The sequence below is a fragment of the Emydura macquarii genome, unplaced genomic scaffold, assembly GCF_026122565.2.
Source record: "Emydura macquarii macquarii isolate MOO-44397 ecotype Brisbane River unplaced genomic scaffold, CSIRO-AGI_Emac_v2 contig_915, whole genome shotgun sequence".
Lineage (NCBI taxonomy): Eukaryota > Metazoa > Chordata > Testudines > Chelidae > Emydura > Emydura macquarii.
In genome coordinates, this window is record NW_027131052.1 from 1,693,252 (window position 1) to 1,717,089 (window position 23,838).

General features: G+C 47.7%; 1 protein-coding gene across 2 annotated transcripts in view; it reads left to right on the forward strand.

Moving 5' to 3' along the window:
• Window positions 1-10,328: 10,328 nt before the first annotated feature.
• LOC137149916 (phospholipid-transporting ATPase ID-like) overlaps window positions 10,329-23,838 on the forward strand; it is a 112,305-nt gene continuing 98,795 nt past the window's right edge. The window contains exon 1 of one of the 2 annotated variants that reach the window (XM_067543566.1): window positions 10,329-10,409. In XM_067543566.1, the coding sequence (XP_067399667.1) occupies window positions 10,407-10,409 (3 nt within the window). In that variant the 5' untranslated portion in view covers window positions 10,329-10,406. Of the gene's footprint in view, window positions 10,410-21,171; window positions 21,365-23,838 lie in introns of those variants that run through there. The other variant, XM_067543567.1, reaches the window with a different exon arrangement.

Sequence of the window (23,838 nt, forward strand, 5' to 3'; positions counted from 1 at the left end):
TACATTCTCATCACCTCTCTCTCCTTGGAAGCCCTCCATTGGCTTTCCCTTGCATTCTGCTACTAGTTCAGGCTGCTTGTCCAGACATTTAAGGTGAGCTACACGACTATGTTCATCGCTCTCATTTCTGTTATTGTACGACTCTGCACTTACCCCTGAGCTGCCTGGGACAGCTGTGGCGCAGCCAGTTGGTTTGGGGCAATTTTACATCCCTGAAATTGTGTCTTCAGTTTTGACCAATCAGTTCAAACTCCTGTCCTCCCATTCTGGGATTACCAGAGTCCATTCTGTGTTGCATAAATGAGGCAATTGGCTCAGTAAGTGGGAGGAATGGGGGAAGCACAGAGGGTGAGCCTCGGCTGAGGAGAGAAGGCTCTATGGATAGCTCTTGCTATAAACTGGCAATTTGTTCTGTTCTACTTGGTAAGTGATGAATAAATACACCTGTGGTGAAAGGGTAACAACCTGGTGTGCGTTTGCAGATCAAGAAACAGACCAGGCAGCGTAGCACAGCGGGCAGAGACCGAGCAGCCCTGTGACACTGCCCTTGGTGGAGCCGACTAGCACCCTCCTGGGGCTCACCATGTTAGGGCAGGTTTTCAAACTGCGGGTTGCGCCCCTGAGGGGGGTGTGGAGGAACATGCAGGGGGGCCGAGCGGTGACACCAGGTGGCTCAGGCTTTGGCCTTGGTCCTAGGTCTGGGCGGCTTGGGTGTCAGGCCTTGGCCGTAGTCCAGGGCAATGGGGTTTCCAGAGGGAGCACCATCTCCACCCCCGACTCACCTCAGCAGGCCACCCAGCCTGGGGGTCGGTGTCAATGCCTCTGTGCCCAGCGCTGGCTCTGCCCCCAAAGACCATCGCATGTGCCTTCCCCCAGCCTGTGAACGCGAGGGAGGAGGGGCAGGTATGGAGGGGGCCACAGCCAAATATTGCAACTCAAAAGGGACAGCGGAAGGGTTGCTCAGCTCAGAAAGTTTGCAAACCGCTGGGTTAGAGCTTCCGCCTCCATGTTCTGGGCCTACCTTCTCCCCGCAGGGTTTTGTGGTACTTTTCTGCCCTCCTTGGGTCCAGGCCTACCTTCTCCCTGGAGGGCTCCCTGCTACTTCACACAGCCGCCACTTGGATGGCAGAGCCTTTCCCCGGGCCCGTCTCCCAGCTCACGCCGAGCTGCCTGTCTTCCTCTCCAGGCCCTTCCCAAGAGGGGCTGTGATGGGGCTTAGCTGCCAGCACCTGAAAGGCAAGTGTAGGGCGCACTTAGTCACGCTGTGCACGTGGGGGAGCGGCGGTGGCGCTGAGCTGTCTCGGGACGGGTCTCTCGGGCACAGGGCAGTCCTGAGCCGGGGCCTGCAAGGCTGAGGGTGTGGAAGGTGAGCCTGGGGGGGGCCAGAATCTCTTCCGAGCTCGGATCTGGAAGGGGGCCGAGCCACCAAGGACGTGGAGGGTGAGACCAGGGAAGGGAGTGGGTGGCAGCAGTCACCGTGGTGGAGAAACTGGCCGGCAGGTGGGGTGCCCAAGAACCGGTGCTCAGCAGGGCCGTGTCCGGATGTGGGGGGGGGAGCACCCTACAGCCGAGCACACGTTCGCCAGGAGGAACTGCCCACCTCTTGGCTCGTGGATTTCAGGGAGCCTGGCCGGCACGGCTCCGGCTTCTCTTCTCTCCAGCCGGCTGCTGTGCCCCCTGCATGCCACTGGCCACTGTTCCCCCGGCAGCCGCAGGGCCGGCGGGAGGGGGTCCCCTCTCTGCCAGCCCTGTCAGGGGAGCTGGGCTCTGGGGCTTTGATCGGGAGCTTGGGGCTAGGCCGGGCCTGGCCGGAGCAGTGGCCTCCCCTATTCCCTAGCAGGGAGCAATGCCCTGGGACACCCAGGCCAGTCTGCTGCGAATGGGGTGCCTAGGCCAGCCCCTCTCAGGTAATGGGGGAGGGGGAGGTGTGGGGGGAGGGGATACCTCGGCCTAGCTGAGAGGCCAACCCCTGTCAGGTAATGGGGGGGAGGGGACACCGGGGCCTAGCTGAGAGGCCAGCCCCTGTCAGGTAATGGGGGAGGGGACACCGGGGCCTAGCTGAGAGGCTAGCCCCTGTCAGGTAATGGGGGGAGGGGATACCTGGGCCTAGCTGAGAGGCCAGCCCCTGTCAGGTAATGGGGGGGTGGGGGAGGGGATACCTCGGCCTAGCTGAGAGCCCAGCCCCTGTCAGGTAATGGGGGGGAGGGTGTGGGGGGAGGGGATACCTGGGCCTAGCTGAGAGGCCAGCCCCTGTCAGGTAATGGGGGGTGGGGGAGGGGATACATCGGCCTAGCTGAGAGGCCAGCCCCTGTCAGGTAAGGGGGGGAGGGTGTGGGGGGAGGGGATACCTGGGCCTAGCTGAGAGGCCAGCCCCTGTCAGGTAATGGGGGGAGGGGATATTGGGCCTAGCTGAGAGGCCAGCCGGGGCGGTAACGGGCTGAGGGGCGTGAGCTGCCTGTCCTCTCCCCTTCTGGGGGCTGAGGGATGGGCTTGCTTTGCTCACTGTGGCCCTGAGGGCCGACCCTGGGTCTGTGACGCGTTGGAGCGGTTGGGGGAAGGAGAGTCACAGGGCGGGTGTCAGCACCTGGCCGAATTCGGAGATGCGCCCGGGGAGTCACCCAGAGGGGGGGTTTCTCTGGGGAAACCTAGCCCTGGCAGGCCCACGTCAGGCCCAAGCCGCTCTGGTCTGTCACAGGAGCTGCAGCTGTTCTGTTGGGCTCTGCTGGCAGGTGGACACCTGGCAGGTGCTGCTGAGAGTCAGGTCCCCGTCTAACGCTTGTTAAATGGCTTTCTTTGCCTCAGTGATATCCTGTCGGTGGGTCCCACAGGTTAATTGCCTTCACGCGGAGCTGCCAGGTTTGGGTTGCAGCTGCGACGGGAAGGCCAGCTTTGGACAAAAGACCTGTTTTAATTGGGACTTGAGGGAAGAAGGTTCGTGTCGCATAGTTCTGTTCATCTGAGGTCTGTCAGGTTTAGTGGAGGGCCTGTCCTGAGGTGAGCGTGCTAGGTAACAGGTTCTGTGGATTAGCACATCCAGACGCAGGAAGGGAGTAAAACTGGAGCAGTAAATAGAAAGTAACTTTTCCTGCTCCCTTTGAAGCCATACTGAAGTGATTTTTAAAGTGAGCTCTCCTGGAGAGGTAAGCAGCTCTGTGAATTGTACGTTCAGATTCTTTAAAGCTCCCTCAGAATTAATTTCCATCTTCTATTAGCACCAAGTTTAGAGGTCAAAGTCCCAGGTGAGTAGGGAGCCTGTCACACTGAACTTTTATCTAGCCTGAGAAGAAAGGAGCTAACAGGCAGTTTGATAACCTTGTGTAGCTCTTCAACTGTTCAGGCATCCAGTGCGGAGGCAATAGCAGGAGCCTTCAAGGCATATTACAGAAGTGTGCTGCTTCTCTGCAGGTGACATTGTGGGCAGCAATGTGGAGAGGACAAGGTACAAGTGCTCAGAAAGATACAGGGCATGTGGAAAAAACCCGAACTAAATATGCCGTCTGCTAAAAAAAAAAAAAAAAAGTGTGACCCTTTCCTGACCTTCCTCTTTTCCAAAATTCTGCTCTGCATTCAGGCTGCATTGAGGTTTTATATATAAAGATATCGTTGTTAGAATTTTTCCTCGCTTTCCCATTTGTGTGACACTTCTTTTGTTAAGTATCAGTCACCAGTGCTAGGGTTTAGGGGTGTTTTTGGAGACCATCTTAGCAGAGGACACATTTTTATTTTTGTTTCATACCCAGGAGTACATAATAAAATCCAGAACCAGTTAATTCTCTAAAGAGACAATGTGGTACTGTTACCTTTCTCTCATTGTTATGAAATAAAAGGGCTCATGTAGTGGCCAGATAAGCACGGTGAAGGTAGCCCCAGACACCAGCTTCACTATTTTCTTGCTAATGTAAAACAATCAGATGTTGCATGAATTGCCTCCTATGCAAACTGTGCTTTTGGAAATTAGATGTGGAAATGGGGCTCTGTGAGGAGAGAGGTATGTAACAGTGGAGTCAGTGGATTGCCCAAAATCATAGAATCAGAGAAGATGAAGGTTGGAAGAGACCGCAGGAGGTCATCTACTCCAACCTCCTGCTCAAAGCGGGACCAACCCCAACTAAATCATCCCCGCCAGGGTTTTATCAAGTGTCACCTTAAAAACCTCTAAGGATGAAGATTCCACCCCCTCCCTAGGTAACCCATTCCAGTGCTTCACCACCCTCCTAGGCAAAAACTTTTTCCTAATGTCCAACCTAGACCTCCCCCACTGCAACTTGAGACTGTTGCTCCTTGCTCTGTCATCTGCCACCACTGAGAACAGCCTCACTCCATCCTCTTTGGAGCCCCCCTTCAGGTAGTAGAAGGCTGCTATCAAATCCCCCTCACTCACAAAATGGGCAAGGCGAAAAGGAAGGCGGTATATAAACAGTGTATTGTGCTCTGTTCTCCTTGCTGTGCAAATGAACTTTGCCAAAGTCCCTTTGGCTCAATAGACCGAAGCTTCAGGTTTGAAATACCCAGACTGTCAGGCAGCACAGATTCAGGAATGACTGAACCCTTTGGGCCAGTCCTCACCTGGTGTAAATGGCCTAGTTCCATTCATAACAATGAAGCTACATGGATTTATGCCAGATCAGGATCTGGCCCTTCATCTTTCATTCCACAAGAAAGAGGCTGTTGCCCAAGCAGTCTGCGTTTCCTTTGGATGCAAGTTTACCTGAGCTTCCACCTGCTCAGGGAAGACAGTGAAGATCCGAGGGCGCATTTTGTGAGAACCTTGGTTGGTCCTGGCATCCTTTGTCTGAACATAAGTATTCAGTGACTGTTGTACACTGAGTTGTGTGACGTGATAACTATAACCCTCCACCCCAGAGCCAGCTGCATTTTCGTGACAAAATACTTCTTGTGCCTACCTTTTGTGTAGGGCAGGGATGTCTACCCATGTTCACTGCTGTTACTCCAGTTTTACACAATTGTTGCAGTGTGGTGGTCCCAGGCCCTTTGCAGTAGGTACTGCAATTTGTTTTGTGCATTCGTATTTTGTGGAATCCCTGACACCAGCAAGAGGCAGTAACTGCAGTGAGAATTCTGGCACAGAGAAGGATTGTACTGGTAGCCTTGACCGGAAATGATGGTTTTAGACTCAGACCACAGCATCTTTTCTTCACTTACATTTTATTTTAAATAGTGGTGAGTGCACTGGCTGTTCATCAGCCTGAGGGAGTCAGTTTGTGCAACAAAACATTCAGCATGGCTTAAAACAAATCAGACTAGAATTAAACATGCCAGGGAGGCCTTTTAAATTCAACCCAGTAACAATAATTGCATGTCTGTAGAAACATCCCTCCCTTGGGTCTCGTGTAGTTCCTTAGTATGTTTGTAGTGAATGGCTGTTTATAGCCTCATTATAGGGTTTTTAGCATTAAATATCAGGTGCATCTGCTAGCACATTTCTCAGTGGGAGACTTTTCCGTTCTGAAAATGAATCTTGGTAAGTGAATATACATGGGACTTTCCCCTGTGGGTTTGGATCACATCTTCTAAGGCAGATCAGTTTTGCCTGTTGAGGATACACTCAACTCTTCATAATGTAGAGGTCTCAGTAAATGATCAAGTTGAATAATCAGGGTCGTGGGTTCTGATGCTCCCACAGTTCAACAGAATCCTGTGACTGGCCCATGCCATGGGTGCCGTCAGGACCCTTCCTCTCTGGTGTTTAATCCTTATGTGTGTGAGCAGACTGTGAGTTAACCAGCCAGTTTGAACTGATGTTTGTATCTGGCTGCTCCCATCTTCGTTTAGGCCTTTGCCCAGCTTTATTCAAAGTGCTTTCACTGCTGGGCGCTCAAAGGGGGTGGAGTGTGTGTGTCTTGTAAATTGCTATCTATTAATAACTGATAGGGGCATGGCATGTTCCAGAGACTACAACAGGCATGGGCCTTGTCCCCAAAATACTCTGGAGGTAAAGGGTTGCTTTGGCCACATGTTGATGGAGTATTAGAGTTTGTGTTTTGTGGAGCCATAGGGTTGGAAGGGACCACAAGAGTCAGCTAGTCTATCCCCCTGCCAAGATGCAGGATTTGTTGTGTCTAAACCAGTATTTCTCAATTAAATCTGGCCACGGAACCCTTTTGAACTCGATAAATAATTGCAGAACCCCCCAAACTCTTATCAGTATTTTTACATATGGGGTCCAAAAAAATGTCGAAATAAGCAAATTTTATACAGACAACTAGGTCAGCGTTTCTCAATTAAATTACACTTACACTAGATACCCTCCGCCAAAAAATCCAGGACATCTTCCCTTTTTCGGCGGTGCGGAGAACGGCTGCTCGCAGAACCCTAACAGTGTTCCCGCAGAACTCCAGGGTTCCGCGGAACTCCAATTGAGAAACACTGGTCTAAACCATCCAAGATAGTTGACTATCCAACCTCCTTTTGAAAACTTCTAGTGAAGGAGATTCCACGACTTCCATAGGCAGTTGATTCCATTGTCCTGCTGCTGTTACAATTAATCTTAATCTGCTGTGCTGTAGTTTGAACCCATTGCCTCTTGTCCTGCCCTCTGTGGCAAGAGAGAACAACTTTTCTCCATCTTTCTTATGGCAGCCTTTGAAATATTTGAAGACTGCTATCATGTCCTCCTCCTTAACTGCCTCTTTTCCAAACTTAAACATACCCAGTTCCTTCGGCCTTTGCTCCTAGGGCTTGCATTCCATCCCTTTGATCATTCTTGTCACTCGCCTCTGGATCCTTTCCAGTTTCTCTACGTCCTTCTGTACATAGGTGACCAAAATTGGACACAGTACTCCAGCTGAGGCCTAACCAGCGCTGAGTAGAAAGGCACTGTCACCTTCTGTGACTTGCATGCTATGCCTCTGTTAATGCAACCCAAAACTGCATTTGCTTTTTTATTTTATTTTATTTTATTTTTTGCAGCAGCAGCATCGCATTGCTGACTCACATTGAGGTTGTGATCCACCACAACTCTGAGATCCTTCCCAGCAATGCTGCTGTCAAGCCAGTTAAACCCCTTTCTGTATTTGTGCATGTGGTTTCTCTTCCCTAAGTGTAGCACCTTACATTTGTTTTTGTTGAATTTTGTTTTGTCGTCTATAGAGCAGTTCTCCAATTTATCAAGATCCCTTTGAATGTTAGTTCTATCCTCCAAACCATTTGCGACTCCCTCTCAGCTTTGTGCCATCTGCAAATGTGACCAGTATGTTCTGTATTCCTACATCCAGGTCATTAATAAAGATGTTAAATAATGCCAGACCCAGAACAGATCCCTTTGAAACCCCACTTGAGACCTCCCTCCAACCAGACAGCATTCCATTAATAATTACTCTTTGTTTGCAGTTGTTTAACCAATTATGTATCCACTTAATGGTAAGACCACATTTCTCCAGTTTACGTAGGAGAATGTCAGAACACTTCAGGGGAATGCAGAGCTATTTACATGGAGTGGGTCAGCTGATGAGCAGAGAGCGTTAGTCAGTGATTCCCACCATTCCCTCTCTGTCAGGGGGACTATCTGAGCGCAGTGCCTGTTTCCAGAGCCTGTTTCCGAACGTGAAATACATTGATGGTGTGAAAGATTGAAGAACGCAACTATGCTTTAGCATCAGTCCTTCAATTAGGGAGGCTGTGTCCGCCTACTTGGACCAGGAGAAGGGCTGGACCATGTTTTAGTTCTGCGCTTGCATCCATCCATCCATCATTGTTGTGTAGCGTGTCCTGGTGATAGGGAGCTCGGGGGCATATGGCACTGGCAGGGCCAGAATCACAGAGAAATCTAATTAGAGGCCCTGATCTTGACCTTTTCTCCTGGCAAGTGCATTACCCTAATATCGCATAATATCTGTAAAGCTGGGACTGAAACTGAACTAACATGGTCAGTAATCGCCACACCAGCAAAGAAACAATGTTCAGTGCAGATAGGAAAAATAAATGATTGGCACCATTGGCAGAGCAGAAACCAAAGGCAAATCCGGGAACCTGGGAGAGGCCAGATCTGTCAATTCCCCTCCCTGCAGTACATACTCTTATCTCCTCTGCCTGGGAGCTTCTGGAGATAAGGCTAAGAGGAAGTAAAGGGAAAAATGAGGGGTGTGAGCAGCTCTAGCCAAATGAGGCTTCCCACTGAACAGAGCATTTGTTCTGCCTTTTTTCACAATTATTGTAATTAAAGCTAAAACCCTTCCTTTTAAGCTGCAAACACAGATCTCTTGTTGGCTCCTTGGCTTTGATATTGTGAAAGGTTTACTCTCAAATTGCAGTCATAGCCCCACATTTTGAGGCTACTGCTAATTTTAAACTGATATTATTTTTGGTTGTGTTACTGAAACGCTAGAGAAAATAAACAATTGTAATTCTGCAAATTTCCAAGGACTGATCCAGACTTTTGTGTGAGAGTTTCCGTTCCAGCGTGCTGAGTGATAGCCACAGCGCCTGATCACATCATTTTACGTGTTTTTGTTATTGCTAATTTTAAACCTGAATCCAGCAGGGTTGTTGGAAACATTTTTTTACTCTTTTTAAGAACAAGAAATGGAACCGATGAGAAAACTGGATCCTGACAAGAGAAAAGCTTTGTCTGCTCATTCAACCAGAGCATGTGGCATTTGATAAGTGATTCCCATTTTTTAAAGCCATTTCAGGATGCCTTGTGTCAGCCCTTCCTTGGGCAGCGAAGGCTTATGGTTCTATCTCAGAGACTTATCTGGCTATTATCACCATAGTAACCGAGCACCCCACAATCTTTAAAGTATTCATCTTCACATACCCCTGTGGGGTCGGAAGAGATTATTATCCCATTTTACAGATGAAGAAACCAAAGCACAGAAAGATGAAGTGACTTTCCCAAAGTGTGTCTGTTTGCAGCACAGCTGGGAATGGTATCCAGATGTTATCACTGGATTGTTTTTTTTTAAAAATAACTTGTTTTAATAATGTCACATGTTAAGAATATAGAGAAGACATTTTGTTGAAGTGTATGATTTTTAACATGACACTCTCCCTTGAATTCTGCACCTTTCAGCTCACTAACCCCAGCTCGGGCAGGGGGTGTCAGCATTTTTAAAGCCTAGTGGTGGCTGATCCCTGTTACTCAAACTCAAAAGAAGGTGGGGGAAATACCCATCAGTGCAAAGCAAAACTCCATAAATCAAATGAACAGGGGGAGGTTTGCATGGCTGAAGTGCTGGGGCTTTCAGGATGTGCTGGGGAGGCAGTGAGCCACACAATATTGTCTATGTTGTGGTTTCATGCTGCCACTTGTCACTCTAGTATCGGGGCATGTTTAACTCAATTCTCTCCCCAGCCAAAACCCCAGCTGTGTCTCCCCTTTCCAACCTTCTCCCAGTGTAGAGAGGCTTAATGTAGTCTAGAGCCAAAGACTGAAGTACCAGCAAGACACTCCTACCTGTGAGTTAATTGTTATTTGCTTTACAGTAGTGCCCAATCGGGTTCTGGGCCCCAGTGTCCTGAGTGCTGTATGGACCTAAAATAGAGAATGGTTCCTGCCCCAATGGGCTTACCTAAATTGCAATGGCTCCTTCCCACTAGCAAATATTTTAGTTTCTGGCCTTATGAGGAAGAGCTGTTGTTTCACTTCTGAAGTTCTCCGTCAAAACAGTGGCCCAAGAACCAAACCAAAGTCTGCTGATTGCAGACGCTTGAGAACAGGATCTCTCCCCCTTGCTGGCTTAGTCAATAGGTTGGCTGTGACTTGTGTGGTTTTCAGGTGGTGTTTCTCTCACATGAATACAGAGTTCTGTTCCAGAGCCTACAGTATTAATACCTGATGTCATGCACGAGTCCAATGATCAACTGCTTTTTATTTACCCAGTGCTCTGCAGTGCCATGTTCCACCCACAGACTCCGCAGCCACGCTCTTTGTCTCTCATAGCCTCTACTGACTACGCCAAGTGCCACGGGGACTCACTGTAACTTCTGATCTTGCCTCAGTGTCCCAGCATAGTTTCACCTGCAGCTCTGGGAAAGAGCGCTTTTCCCTGGCCGCCTTTATACCGCTATTGACGCGTTAGAGAGAAGTTTGGCATTCTGACCTCTAAGTTTATCTAGGGAGTTTAAAAGAAGCCGTAGCTTTTCATGTGGTGCTTAATCACATAGTGCTTTTCTTGGCAAACAACTCCAGATAGAAAAGGCGACACAGAAAACAACCAGGTAAGTCAATTCTTTTATATGATCTAGAAGAAAAATGTAAATTCTCATGTAAGAAGTCCTGATTTCAATGCTTTCTATTCAGGTAATTTCCTCTTCAGACATCCTGAGAGGTGCTCTCATCATCCGCAGTGCTAGCAGCTTCATCTCTATTTTAAACAGACAGTAAACTAGCGGAATGACTTACCTAGCAATGTGGTGGATTCTCCATCAGTTGGAGTCTTTGAATCATGGTAGGATGTCTGTGTAAAAGACCTGCGGTAGCTCAAAAAGAAGTGACGGGCTCGATGCAGAAATGGCTGGATGGCGTTCTCTGGCCTGCGGTATGCAGGAGGTCAGACTAAGTGGTCATAATGGTCACTTATGGCCTTGAATTTCCAGGCCAAATCCAGCTGTCCTCATGCAGACAGAGCTCCTACAGAAGCCAGCGGGAGTTTTGCCTGAGTAAGGCCAGCGGGATTAGTTCCTCTCTGTGTTAGATGCAATAGGTTTTCTGCACTGATCCTATAGCACAACTCCACTGAATATTAGGTGAGCCCCAGTTACTGAGGAAGTTCTGAGGTTGTGGGGCATGTGACTGAGTGTGACAATGTTACCTACGTAAAAGCGACCAGAGGATTCATTAAACAACATTACAGCACAGCAGATTTAGATTAAATCTCAGGAAAAACTTCCTACCTGTAAGAATGGCAGGACAATGGAACAAACTGCCTAGGGAGGTCGTGGAAGCTCCTTCACTGGAGGTTTTCAAAAAGAGGCTGGATAGCCACATGTCTTGGATGGTTTAGACACAACAAATCCTGCTTCGTGGCGGAGGTTAGACTAGATGACCCTGGTGGTCTCTTCTAACAGTTCTAAGATTAAATACCTTTGGGGCCTTGTCCCCATAAGGGGAGATGGATGACAGACCACCTATGACAAGTTTAACTTGCCTTTCCAGGTGGGGAAAATGGAGGATAGGTGTCCCCTATAAGAGCACCAGGAAGCTGCAGGAGAAGAGAAAGCTCTGGAAACTTCAGAGCGTGAGGAAAGCTCCTGCAGAGACGTCCCTGACATCAGAGGAGGTTTGGAAGCAGAGCCAGAAGGCTGAGCTTGGGCCAGGTGAAGCCTGGGAGTGGTGGTTGAATCGGAGGAGAGGCCATGAACAGGGACCTAGCTCCAGAAAGAATCCCTACCAAAGAGAGAGAGAGACTGAACTGGAGTTGGGACCTGGAGGGCCAGTGTGTGTACTCGAGGACTGAATAAATTAGACCTCAGAAGAGGAGAATTTAAACTAACTTTGGACTGTGATCAGGAGTTTTTGAGGAGTCCAAGGAGCAAAACTGTGGCAGGATGTCTACAGAGTGACCTCAAGCCACGAGGGGGCATACTTGTGGCAGTCACCCTGCTACCGGGCTTTAGAGAGATCTTTGCATCTTAGGTCAGAGCAAAATAAATTGCAGTTCACATTGCACAATGCAAATGTAACTGGTTCCTTTAAAGTGAGTGACCTATTTTTCTTACGTAAGCAAAAAGATTCTCTGTGGACACTTCTTAGCGTCTGGTATGTGATTTAGTGTGGTTTATTTTTGGTTCTGAGTTATTAGTTTATTTACAACCTCCATATAGTTTGACATCACCTTTCTGAAGCTAACCACTTCTCTCTCTGCTGAAAATATAGAGAAGGAGAGAACTGAGAATGTGTGTTGTGATAAAGTCACAGTATCAAAGACAAATACTCTGCTCCTTGGGCGTGTCTCTCTTTGCATGCTGGAATGTAACCTGCTTTCATTATCTTTGAGAAAAGTTAAACAACACCAGGCAAAAATAGATTTCCAGTGCAAAGAAGTCAGGTTGTATGCCTTGTGGGAGGCAGTGCATTATGCTGTGCTAGGATGCACCTTCCTGGAAGTCTGTCTGTCCATATCTGCTGTGGACAGCCTTTCCCATTTTTCATTCAGTAGGCTTCTGAGCCTGATTGCGAACCTGATTTAGGGCTCAACCTTGATTCCATTACTGTCAGAGACATTTGCCATTGACTCCATGGAGAGCAGGGTCAGACATGTGCATAGCTGTGAGTTAGGGGAGTGACAATGATGTAAAACCAGCTTGTGCTTATTACCAGGCCCACTGGATATATGAAGATAATACAGGCTGGAAAGCTCAGCGAGATTACAGGCTCTACACTACTGCCTAGTCTGTAGCTGCAGGCATGATGATACACTCAGCGTGAACATCCCCAACAACCCCCAAAACCTGGAACAATTCAATCTACCCAAAACCCCGAGAACCAGACCCCAAGTGAGATATTTTACCCTGAAACGGGGAAGAGAGCCAGAGAAGTCGACTAGTGTCTTTGCAATTGTCTGTGGAAGGTACTCAGATGCAAAGGTGATGGGCAGCAATATAATATCCTACGATAGCTGGCTGAACAATACGATTGGGTGGACAAAGCAGTATGTATGTAGTACACTCACATGAGATCCCTTTTGAGCTACCATCACACTCACTTCCATGGCCTACTGGCTGTTCCATTTGCCTTTCTAGGTCATTTAACATGTTATACTTTCCTCACATCGTGTCCTTCTGGCTCCATCCTTTGTGCCATCCTGAGTTTATTCTGTCTGTTGGGAATTGCAGTAAAAAACAGCCAACAGCCACCTGGACATAGCAAATAACCAGCATTAGGCCTTTCAGCTTTCCCTTCACTTCCTCTTGGTAACAGCTATTGCTTGTTATTAAAATTGCCATTGTCCTCAGGAACATCACCATGGCGTATTCCTACACCTTGCTTTTCCAAGGCTGTGGGCAAGCAGGAGTTAATTATTCTTCTTATCAAAACTTACTGCTTCAGCTTTACTAGTTCACAAAAGAGCTGGACTGGGGTTACTTAAGGGGAAAATGAATACTCACTGTGATTCTTTGCATTACATTACAGTACAGGTTGGAGTGTGTATAGGGACAAGGGAGGTGATTCCCTTTCACACTGTGCTGGTTGTTGCAGCAACAGAATTTGGAGATTGAAACAACTTATGCTATGCAGGATGGTTCCCGCCTGTATCCTCTTCCTCTTTTCTCCTCCTCCTCTGTTATATTACAACTGCACCCCACTGCCCCGCACACATCAGAGCCCCCTTGCGTTTGTTGCTCTTCGTGCCCCCAAGGGATTTATACTCCTAAGACCCTGATCATACAGACATTTAGGCACATGCTTAACTATACACACCTAAGTAGTTCCATTCACTACGACAGCTTCCAATGCTTTCTCTTTTCTAACTTTAAAAGACCCAAGAGGTGAGACTGTCTTTCAGTTTATAGGCCTTATATCCAAACCATTTCCCCTGATATTCATCCCAAATTTTTTTTTTCACAGTTTCATCCAGTTGCTCATTACATGCCCTCCCGTCACCCGAAGTACTTTCCTTTTTTCCCTGGTGTTGTGCCCTTCAAATATGTGTAGAGAGTTCTCATTCTCCTCCTAAACTGTTCTTTAGCAAAGACCAGACTAGAAATATGAACTGAAATTAGACAAAAACAATCAAAATTGTAGGAAAAACTGTTGCAGTGGTAAAATGAACCGGGGAATGAAGCCAGCTTCCAAGGAGGCGTGAAGTCAGTCACTTGAAATCTTTCTGCTGCTGACTGATGATCACTTATTGGAAATGTTCTAGAGATGTTGCACTCCTGCAATAACAACAAAAGACAGGGAATGGGTTAGATGACCCCATGTGGACCAATCCAACACTAACCATGTTGAAGGCAGATTTTTCTTTTTTCTCATTTTGATGCACATGGATTTGTATGCAAAACTCCCATTAATGCTCATGGGAGTTCAGTATGTAAATACTGCACTGTTTCCAGGCATGGAGATGAGAATACTATGTCCCTTTGTCCTGGCTTTGGGAGCTCGGAAGATGTGGCTCTTCCCTAAAACACCTTGGGTCTGGAGGACAGAGCATTGTCTAACAGGAAATAAACTCTAACTGCATGAATGCAAAGTTGGCATGCCATCTCAGGCTCTCAGACTGCCTGTACGCAGCACTGGCTGAGCCCCAGTTACTTGTTGCTTATATTTACTGGAGAGGTTATTCTGTGCAATTAAAATGAAAACTGTTGCTAAAAATGTAGTGAAATGTCAATAAAGGAAGCTCCAGGGAAGCTAATGGGCTAGTGTGTACTTATACCAGTGTGAATTTGATGCATATTCTCCTCCATGCCAGTTCAGACCCTTGGGGGATTAACTCCAGTATCCTACCTCTGGCACCAGCCAGTACCTGATGTTTCAGAGCAAAGTCATGCTAACCCCCCATAATGCACCTGGCCAGTCATGCCATGCTATATGTGACAAGTATTTCTCACCGCTCCTCCACCATGAAGCAGGGGTTCTAGCCCTCCTCTCTGAGCTTGCAGAACTGGAGATTTTATAGGTCAGGAAGTTACCCTGCTGCATTCTTTAACTCTAGAATAACACGCTACAGTGTGCTGTGTGAGCACAGGCATGGGCACTGCTGTACACTTGTGGATAGAATGTCAAACCTGCTTCAGGAATGCTGGACCAATTTGTACAGTGGGAGTGCTGAGAGCCAGGGAACCAAAGTTAGGATTTACACTAGTGTAAATTAAAGCAGTGCTTGGCCCGAGGTGTGAGAGAGGTGTAATGGCACAGGTGTAAAATGCAAAGTAGCGTGCACTGATTTGGTAGTGTGCTTACACAGCACACTCATCCTGGGAGGGTGTTGGATGGTGCAGTGGGAAAGGCCTCTTTATCTTACACCCTCCTGCTGGGGGGTGAGGAGAGGCGGGGTAGCAAGAAAGCTTCTTTCTTCCCCACAGTGTGTAGTTTGTACCTGTTCTGTACTCCTGCTGACTCCCAGTCAGTGCGGGTCACATTATTGTGTACACACCTGCTGAACCTGTTTTCTTATCAGTGCACACCTGATGTGTAACATACATCACGCTCTTGGAGCTCAGGTGCCATGGTGATGGGTGCAGTATAAGAACCTGGACAGATAGATAATTTGGCCCATAGACTTCTCTGCAAGTTGCAGCCTGCACCCTGTATGCAGCTCTGCCTCGGTATGAATCCAGAACAGTTCCTTTGAAGCCATTGGTGTTGGTCTGAATGTCCACCGGTGTGCTTGTGACCAGAATCCGGAGCATCTCCTAAGGGAGTCATTTGGCCCAGTGGTTTCCAACAGGGCAAGGGTGGAGTTTCCCAGTGGATCTCCTGGGAAAGCAGGACGTGCTTTTTGAGGCACTGCCACTCTCCCGTCACTCCACAGCATCACCTTCCTGTGTTCTCTTCAGTTACTCCCACAGCCTGTCTATCAGCAGCCACTCAGCAGGGCAGGAAGGGTAGCTGACAGAGGAGGCGCCAGAGGCTTGCACAGGAATACGCTTGCTCAGCAGAGCTCCAAGCGTCTGTGGCAAGCACATGCCCGAGCGGCAGACCTGTTCATGAACTCCAGGGTGCGTTCACTTCTTAGCAGTCCCCAGCTAAGGAGACTCCTGACCTCCGGGGGGGGGGGGGGGATGCTGAGTGGAGAGGTCTAGGAAGAGCTGTGTGGGGTGGGGCAGGTAAATTTGGGGTGCTGTAGGGATGGAGGAGCTGGAGAGCTGGGTGAACCATCAGGGGGTCATTAGGAAAGCATTAGGCATCATGTGACATGGGGGGTGTTTGCCCCGTAGCACCCTCTGCGGCTCAGAGAGGCACTGCCATTGCTTCCTGCCTCAGTTTCCTCTCACCAGGGTTTTCTGTCTCTCCCAGCAGGGATTCCTGTGGCTCAGCCTCTCCGGCTGGGTAGCTCTCAGAGCTTAATCCCCTGCTGGGGTAACAAAAGCGTGCACACGCGCGCACACACCACACACATTCTTTCGCCCTGCTTGGGCGCCTCTTCAGCCCACCTTCTGGGTTCCCTTTAAACCTTTCTCCTCAGGGACCGAGCACTGACTCCCAGGCCACCCCCCTGCCACCCTCCCACAGGAGCCCCACTTGCTCCCTGGGCTTCCTTCTAAGCTGGGTCTGTGAAGCCCAGATGTTTTAGGCTGTCACTGACCCCGATTCATCCAGCCCCCTTAGGATGGGAGGCAGCTAGTTATGGCAGGGGAAGGGGAGAGGGGCTGACTGAACAGGGCTGGCTAGCCCCAGGCCCACTGGCTCTTAAAGGGGCAGGTCACCCTGTCATGATGTGTAAAAGCTTTTCAGTGCTGTTGGCTCCCATCAATTAACCTCAGAAACGTTGCATGCTGTTGCCACAGGAGCAAGTGAATTGGCAGCTAGAGAGGAGACTGCTTCTCAGTTGGGGAAACTAGCCTGGCATACATGGCTTTGTAAGATGCTTGCAGGGGAACGGGGAGGGAGGGGGCAGCCTCACTTTCCTGCACATGCACTAATCTGTTCGGTCAGGTGGAAGGTAAACACTCTTATGAAACAGATAAGGATGATAAAGCCACATGATGAGGTGCTCCAGAGAGATTGGAATGGACAAGACATGTACAGCAAAGCAAAAACCACCAAAGAACCTCTTGAACTATGCACAAGAGAAATGTTGGTTGCAAAGAACTGAGAAGGCAGCTAGACTTGAGTCAGTTCGAGCTTCGGTGTTGACCTAGAGAGAGGATTGACTGGTTGACTGGCAGTGGGACGTTGAGTCTCCCACCTGGTGGTTTCTGGTTCAACTCCAGCACTAGAAATCATTCCCACACTACCATCCATGGCTGTTTGGAGACCAATGAGAAATGAATTGTGGCTGAGATGGCGTTCACATGCCAGGGTAGGACGGGGTTAATGGTCTGCATTTAAATCAGCCCCACTGCACGAAAGACTGGAGGGCAAGCTCTCTGGCTGTCCCTGACAATCAGGACAGGAGAGCAGACAGGCGTGGAGGTGGCTACCCTGGAGGAACACCCCCAGAGAGGCTAGAGAATAAGCTCTCTTCTTGCCATAGAGACGCGGCCCTTCCACATTAGGAGACAGGCTCATTGGCAGGGCAGTGGGGGGAAACCTGTGTTGTACTCCCATGGACAGGCAGCATCTGTCTTCAGAGCTGTCAGCCCAGCTCTGGATGCGTCCAGACACCCACAAAAAAGCAAACAAATGTTCTTGACCATTGAGGAGAGGTTCCTTGTGTACCTAGACATGATGGAAAATCCTGGTGCAAGTGGCCATGCTGTGACTGAATTGATAACGCTGTGCCATCACCAGTCCTCCAAACGCGTCGCGTACGTGTTGCACTTTGCGTATGTGAGCGACCCAGTGAGGTTCTTGGCGAAAGAGTATTTGAAGACATAGAGATGAAAAAATGGATTCCTTGCCAAAGCAAATAATGTGACTCCCTCAGGGAGCTGATGGGCAGGATCCCCTGGGAGGCTACTATGAGGGGGAAAGGAATCCAAGAGAGCTGGCTGTATTTTAAATAAACCTTATTGAGGGCACAGGAACAAACCATCCCGATGTGCGGAAAGTATAGCAAATATGGAAGGTGACCATCTTGGCTTAACAGAGAAATCTTCAGTGAGCTTAAACACAAAAAGGAATCTTACAAGAAGGGGAAGCTTGGACAGATGACTAGGGTAGAGTATAAAAATATTGCTCAAGCATGCAGGGGTGAAATCATAGTATCATAGAATATTAGAGTTGGAGGGGACCGCAGGAGATCATCTAGTCCAACCCCCTGCTTAATGCAGGACCAACTCCAACTAAATCATCCCAGCCGGGGCTTTGTCAAGCCAGCCCTTAAAAACCTCTCAGGATGGAGATTCCATCACCTCCCTAGGTAACCCATTCCAGTGCTTCACCACCCACCTAGGGACAAAGTTTTTCCTAATGTCCAACCTAGACCTCCCCCACTGCAACTTGAGACCGTTGCTCCTTGTTCTGTCATCTGCCACCACTGAGAACAGCCTAGCTCCATCCTCCCTGGAAGCCCCCCTTCAGGTAACTAAAGGCTGCTACCAAATCCCCCCTCACTCTTCTCTTCTGCAGACTAAACAAGTCCAGTTCTTGCAACTTCTCCTCATAAGTCCTGTGCTCCAGCCCTCTAATCATTTTCGTTGCCCTCCACTGGATTCTCTCCAATTTGTCCATGTCCTTCCTGTAGTGGGGGGCCCAAAACTAGACACAGTATTCCAGATGTGGGCTCCCCAATGCCGAACAGAGGGGAATAATCACTTCCTTTGACCTGCTGGCAATGCTCCTACTAATGCAGCCCAATATGACATTAACCTTCTTGGCAATAAGGGCACACTATTGACACAGGAGGACAATGAAGCTGATTAAGGGGCTGGGGCATATGACTTAAGGGGAGAGACTGAGGGAACTGGGCTTGTCTCAAGTTGCAGTGGGGAAGGTCTAGGTTGGTTATTAGGAAAAGTTTTTCCCTAGGAGGGTGGTGAAGCACTGGAATGGGTTACCTAGGGAGGGGGTGGAATCTCCATCCTTAAGGCCTGGCTTGACAATGCCTTGGCTGGGATGATTTAGTTAGGGTTGGTCCTGCTTTGAACAGGGGGTTGGACTAGATCAGGGGTGGTCAACCAGTCAGAGACGAAGAGCCAAAAGATAGCTATAGATACTGCAAAGAGCCAATTCCCGCTGATCCGTCAATTTCGGCAGCAGCTTGTCAATTTCACTTTGGCGCCCCATACAATGCGCAGAGGAAAGAGCCGCAAAGAACCGCATGTGGCTCGCGAGTCGCATTTGTATCAGCAAAGAGCCACATGTGGCTCACGAGCCGCAGGTTGGCCACCCCTTGACTGATGACTTCCTGCGGTCCCTTCCAACCCTAATCTTCTGTGATTCTATGAATGTGAGTTCCAGTGTGACTGAAAAGCAGAAGGAGCAAGCCAGCCTATGTGATCTTTGAGGAGCAGTGAGGCGCAAGCCACGAAGGTCTGAGCAGTTTGGGGTTAGATCCACTTCTGTTTAGAAGGAGATGGACTTGAATTTGTGACAGAAGTAACAAACCAGACAAGGAGGGAGTTGTATGATGGGAGTATAATGCAGCAGCAAAGAGAGAGTGGGAGACTCATAGATTGAAATGTCATTAGTCAACATGGTAACGTTTTTAAAAAAAAAAAATAGCTGTGCTCAAGGAGAGAGGAAGACTAAGGCAAAGTGAGACTAGCAGGCCCATTAAATACAGAGAGGAACACAAACCACGTGGACGTGGGAATGGCTGGAATAGCCCTTCTGAGTGTAAGAAGAGTGAGACACTTCAGACAGCGAACGTTGCTGCTGAGCTGGCGGAGGCAGGAGAAATGGCCTGTTCTGGGAAGGTGAGAGAATTCCTGGTAAAACTAAATATTTATCAGCAGGAAACTCTCTGAGAATGATCTGAATGCCAAGGACAGCCATCCTGCCTGCTGTTTCCCACACTGGCTGTTTGTACTGCACTACATGGGAAAAGATTGAATGAATGCTGCCCCCTCCTGCCCCTGCTGAAAATGGGTGTGTTTTAAGAGACTAACCCTGGGACCGGAAGTGAGAGGCCATGAGCTTCAGAGGCTGCTTGCCAGGGGTGGAGAGGTACCGTGCATGTCCTTTCTGCACCCTGTCCTTCTGTGACCTGTGGAATGGCTCCGGTTCTGCTGCAAGCAGGGTCTTCTGTGGCTCTTCCTTTGACTCGAAGATTTGGGCCTGGTAAACACAGATTTCATTGCTAGGCTCTTCCAGGAGCAGCCCCTGATCAACTCTTGGGTAGATGGCCGAAGAATCATTTTCTTTCATAGTGCTGCTATTAATCAGCTAATTCATGAATTTATTTACTTATTTAATGGTCTTCCAGCCCCACCCACGGTATTGAGATACTGTCCACACACAGAGAGAAGTAATCACAGCTCTTGCCCCGAAGAATTCCCAATCTAAAGAGACAGACAGACAAATGGGATGGGGGGGAGGGGAGACAGAGGGAAGTAACAAAATATATAGGCTTTTAATTTTAAATAGGATGAGCACAGAGGAGAAGCTCATTTATCTGGCCGTTATGAACTGGTTCATTGGGGTAGAATTGGGCTGGAGGGGAGGGCAGTGGCCTTCCAGATGCATTCAGCGAGTGCATGTGGTGTTTAAGGGGCAGCATGGCAGGAAGCACAAAGGTGGCTATGGGAGAAAAGGACACATGAGGGTCAAAGCTGGCAAGGAGCTGGAGGCTGAAGTGATGGGAGATAGGCAGACGGGGCTCTATTGTGGAAGTGAGAACAAGACACTTGAACTTGATTCCCAGGTGTAAGGGGAGCGTGGTGGAGGTGGTCTGAGTGACTGGCAAGGAAGATGTTCTTGACCGCTGTGCTCCATATGTAGACAGCAATGTGGGTATCACAGAGACCAGAGAAGGAGCTGGAATAAGATTTTATAAGGAACATAAGCCCCCATGCTTCATGACAGAAGCAAGCCATGAGCTGCTTTGGAGCTAGGAGGAAACCCTGTAGTTCAGTTATGACGTAGTTGTACTCTCTGCGGTTTCTTGCATCTTCCTCTGTAGCATCTGCTACCGGCAATTGTTAGAGACAGGAGACTAGACAGAAGGATCCACAGTCTAATTTTGGTATGGCAGCTCCTTTGTGCCTAAAGAGATTGAACTGAACTTGGGATACAACCAGAGAAAGGCTCTGGTGCTTGGAAATTGATTCACTCACAAGTTCCTTTTTTTGCTTCCTCCTTCTCAGAGTGGTTTTCTTTTCCTTTTCCTTTTCGTTACCCTTTTTAAAACCCTCCACACTAGCATGGGCTAAGTAGCAAGAGCAGCGGTGGCCCTTAGAATCCCGGCTGGACATTCCCGGGCCGGGCACTTTGCCTTCCTGCCCTTGCATTTCACAGCTTGTTGTGACTGGCATTTTTATTTTTATATTTTCAAAGGCGCAAATCCACTTTCCCTATCTACAGGAAACAGGAGGAGAAAAAAAGAAGAAAAATTTGGCAAGTAGCCAAGTGAAGTCAGTAGTAGGAAACTAGAGTGAATTTAGTCACCAGTTCATCACACAGAGCAAACTGGCTCTGCCCTTGGATTGTAACATCGGCAACTACCCTATCGTCCTTGTTCCCCAGTTAGAGCAACTTTTCTTTCCTAGATGTACATCTTCTGTCTACGATAACAAGAGGAGTTTTAGTTGATCTAGGGAGGGGATAAAGCAGCGGATAAATGAGAAGAGAGGAGTGTATTCAAGTGCTATGGAGGGCAGTAACTGTTGCTGTGACTTTTAAAAGCCTTCAAGGGTAAGATTTAATGCTCTCTTTTTACTTTTGCTTTTCTGTCAGCTTCAGCTATAGAAAGTTTGCATTTTTAGACATGGAAACTTTGTAAAGTCTGACCAAAATATGTTGGTTTTGCAGGGAGGATTATGACTTAGCTAGCAGAATAGCTGGGTGGAGCGAGCTGAACTCTGCATGATTTTAAACACAGGCTATTTGGGGAAACTCTGCTATTGTTTGAATTGTTTCAGAATGAGGAAAGTGCAGTTTGCCTTTCTTTCTGCAAAAATTTCTCTCCAGAGCTGTTAAGAAGTAACATGAAAAACATCACTAACTCCTCCAAATGTGGTCAGTGCAAATCAGTACTGCTGTACATATGTCAGTTTAGGGAGTATTTTATCTGAAGAGAGATGGCGGATATGGGACAGTACTTTAAACTGTGACAGATAACAGATTGAGTCTCTTTCCCAGCAATTATGATTCATTACCTTGGCATGTTGTAAGGCTCTAGGTCTTTTCATATGGACACAGTTTTATGAGTTTCCTTGGTACCGCATGACATTTTGATTTAAAAAAAACTAGAATGATATAAAATGAACATGGCACACATTAAATGGATTAAAAACTGGCTAACTGACAGGTCTCAAAATGTAATTACAAATGGGGAATCATTAATGAATGGGTGTGTTTCTTCTGGTCTCCTGCAAGGGATCAGTTCCTGGACCTATGCTATTAAATACTTTTTTATCAAAGACCTGGAAGAAAACATAAAATTATTACTGGTAAAGTTTGCAGATGAGACAAAGCTTGAGGGAGGGGTGAATAATGAGGACAGGTCACTGATACCGAGCTATTTTAATACGGCTAAATGTAAAGTTATACATTAGCAACAAAGAATACAGGCCATACTTACAGGATGGGGGACTCTTTCCTGGGAAGCAGTGATTCTAAAAAAGAGTTGGGGGTCGTGGTGGACAATCAGCTGCACATGAACTCCCAGTGCAACCCTGTGGCCAAAAGGGCTAATGCAGTCTTTGGATGTATATACAGAGGAATGTTGTCTACGAGTAGAGATGTAATATTACCTTGTATTTAGCACTGGTGCAACTGCTACTGGAATACTGTGTCCAGGTCTGGTGTTCACAATTCAAAAAGGATATCGATAATTTGAAGAGGTTCAGAGAAGAGCCACAAGAATGATTAAAGGATTAGAAAACATGCTTTATAGTGATAGGCTGAAGAAGCTAAATTTATTGAGTTTAACAAAGAGAAGGTTAAAGGGTGACTTGATTAGTCTGTAAGTATCTACTTGGGGAACAAAAATTTGATAAGGGGTTCTTCAGGCTAGCAGAGAAAGGTCTAATATGATCCAATAGCTAGAAACTGAAACTAAGCAAATTCAGACTGGAAGTAAGGTGCACATTTTTAACAGTGAGGATCACTAACCAGAGGAACAATTTACCAAGGGTCGTGATGAATTCTCCATCACTGGCAATTTTAAAAACAAGTTTGGTTTGTTTGTTTGTTTCTGAAAGATCTGATATAGCTCAAACAGGAATTAATTCAGGACGGTCCTATGGGCCTGTGCTATGCAGGAAGTCAGGCTAGATGATTACAATGGTCCCTTCTAGCCTGGGAATCTAGGAATCTATTAAAAGTTTCAGCTTTGAAGAGCTCTTCAAAATGGAATCGCTGAAGGGCTGCCTCATCTCAGAGCCTCAGCAGAGCTGCCTGGTTCTCATATTTTTTATTCAAAAGAAAACCTTTTGGGCTGCTAGGAAATATTTCAACTTGCCAATTGGTACCACTAGGGTAAAAGTTGGGTCCCTATTTCCAGTATGAGCCCCATATGCAGAATTCATCACTTAGGTTTCCTCAAACTTATTCCAGGCTGAAACCAGCCAAACCCAACCTCAGTCCAAGGCAGCCAGGGAGGTCCCATGGTTGGGGCACTAGCCTGAGTCTCAGAAAACCTGGGTTTAATTCTCTGTTTTGCCACAAGCTTCCTGTGTGACTGTAGGCAAGTCACTTAGTCTCTTGGTGCCTTAGTTCCCCATCTGCTACCTGGGAATAACAGCCCTGCCCTACCTACAAAGGTTCTGTGAGAATACAAACATTACAGATTGTGAGGTGCTCAGATACTACAGTGATGGAGATTACATTGTTAACTGCAGTTTTTAATTTTTTTAAAGGCCAAAATTTTCAAATTTCAGTGCCTGAAGAGTGCCTGTCTTTACCACTGGACGTGCAAGTTTGAACAATTTGACTGAAACCTTTAGTATTTCACATCTTCAAAGGGAATGCTTTACAAGCATTAACTATAGCGACACCTTCACAGTTACCATAGAGTGGTGTCTAGGCAGTACAGAATTTTTCCCTCCTAAACACAGGAAAGACTGCAGTATCTTGGATACCAGTGTGTGTGTGTGTGACACACCTGTTGGTAAAGGTTGACTTTTTCGTGGCAGCCACCATAGGCAAGTATTGTACCCCCTTAA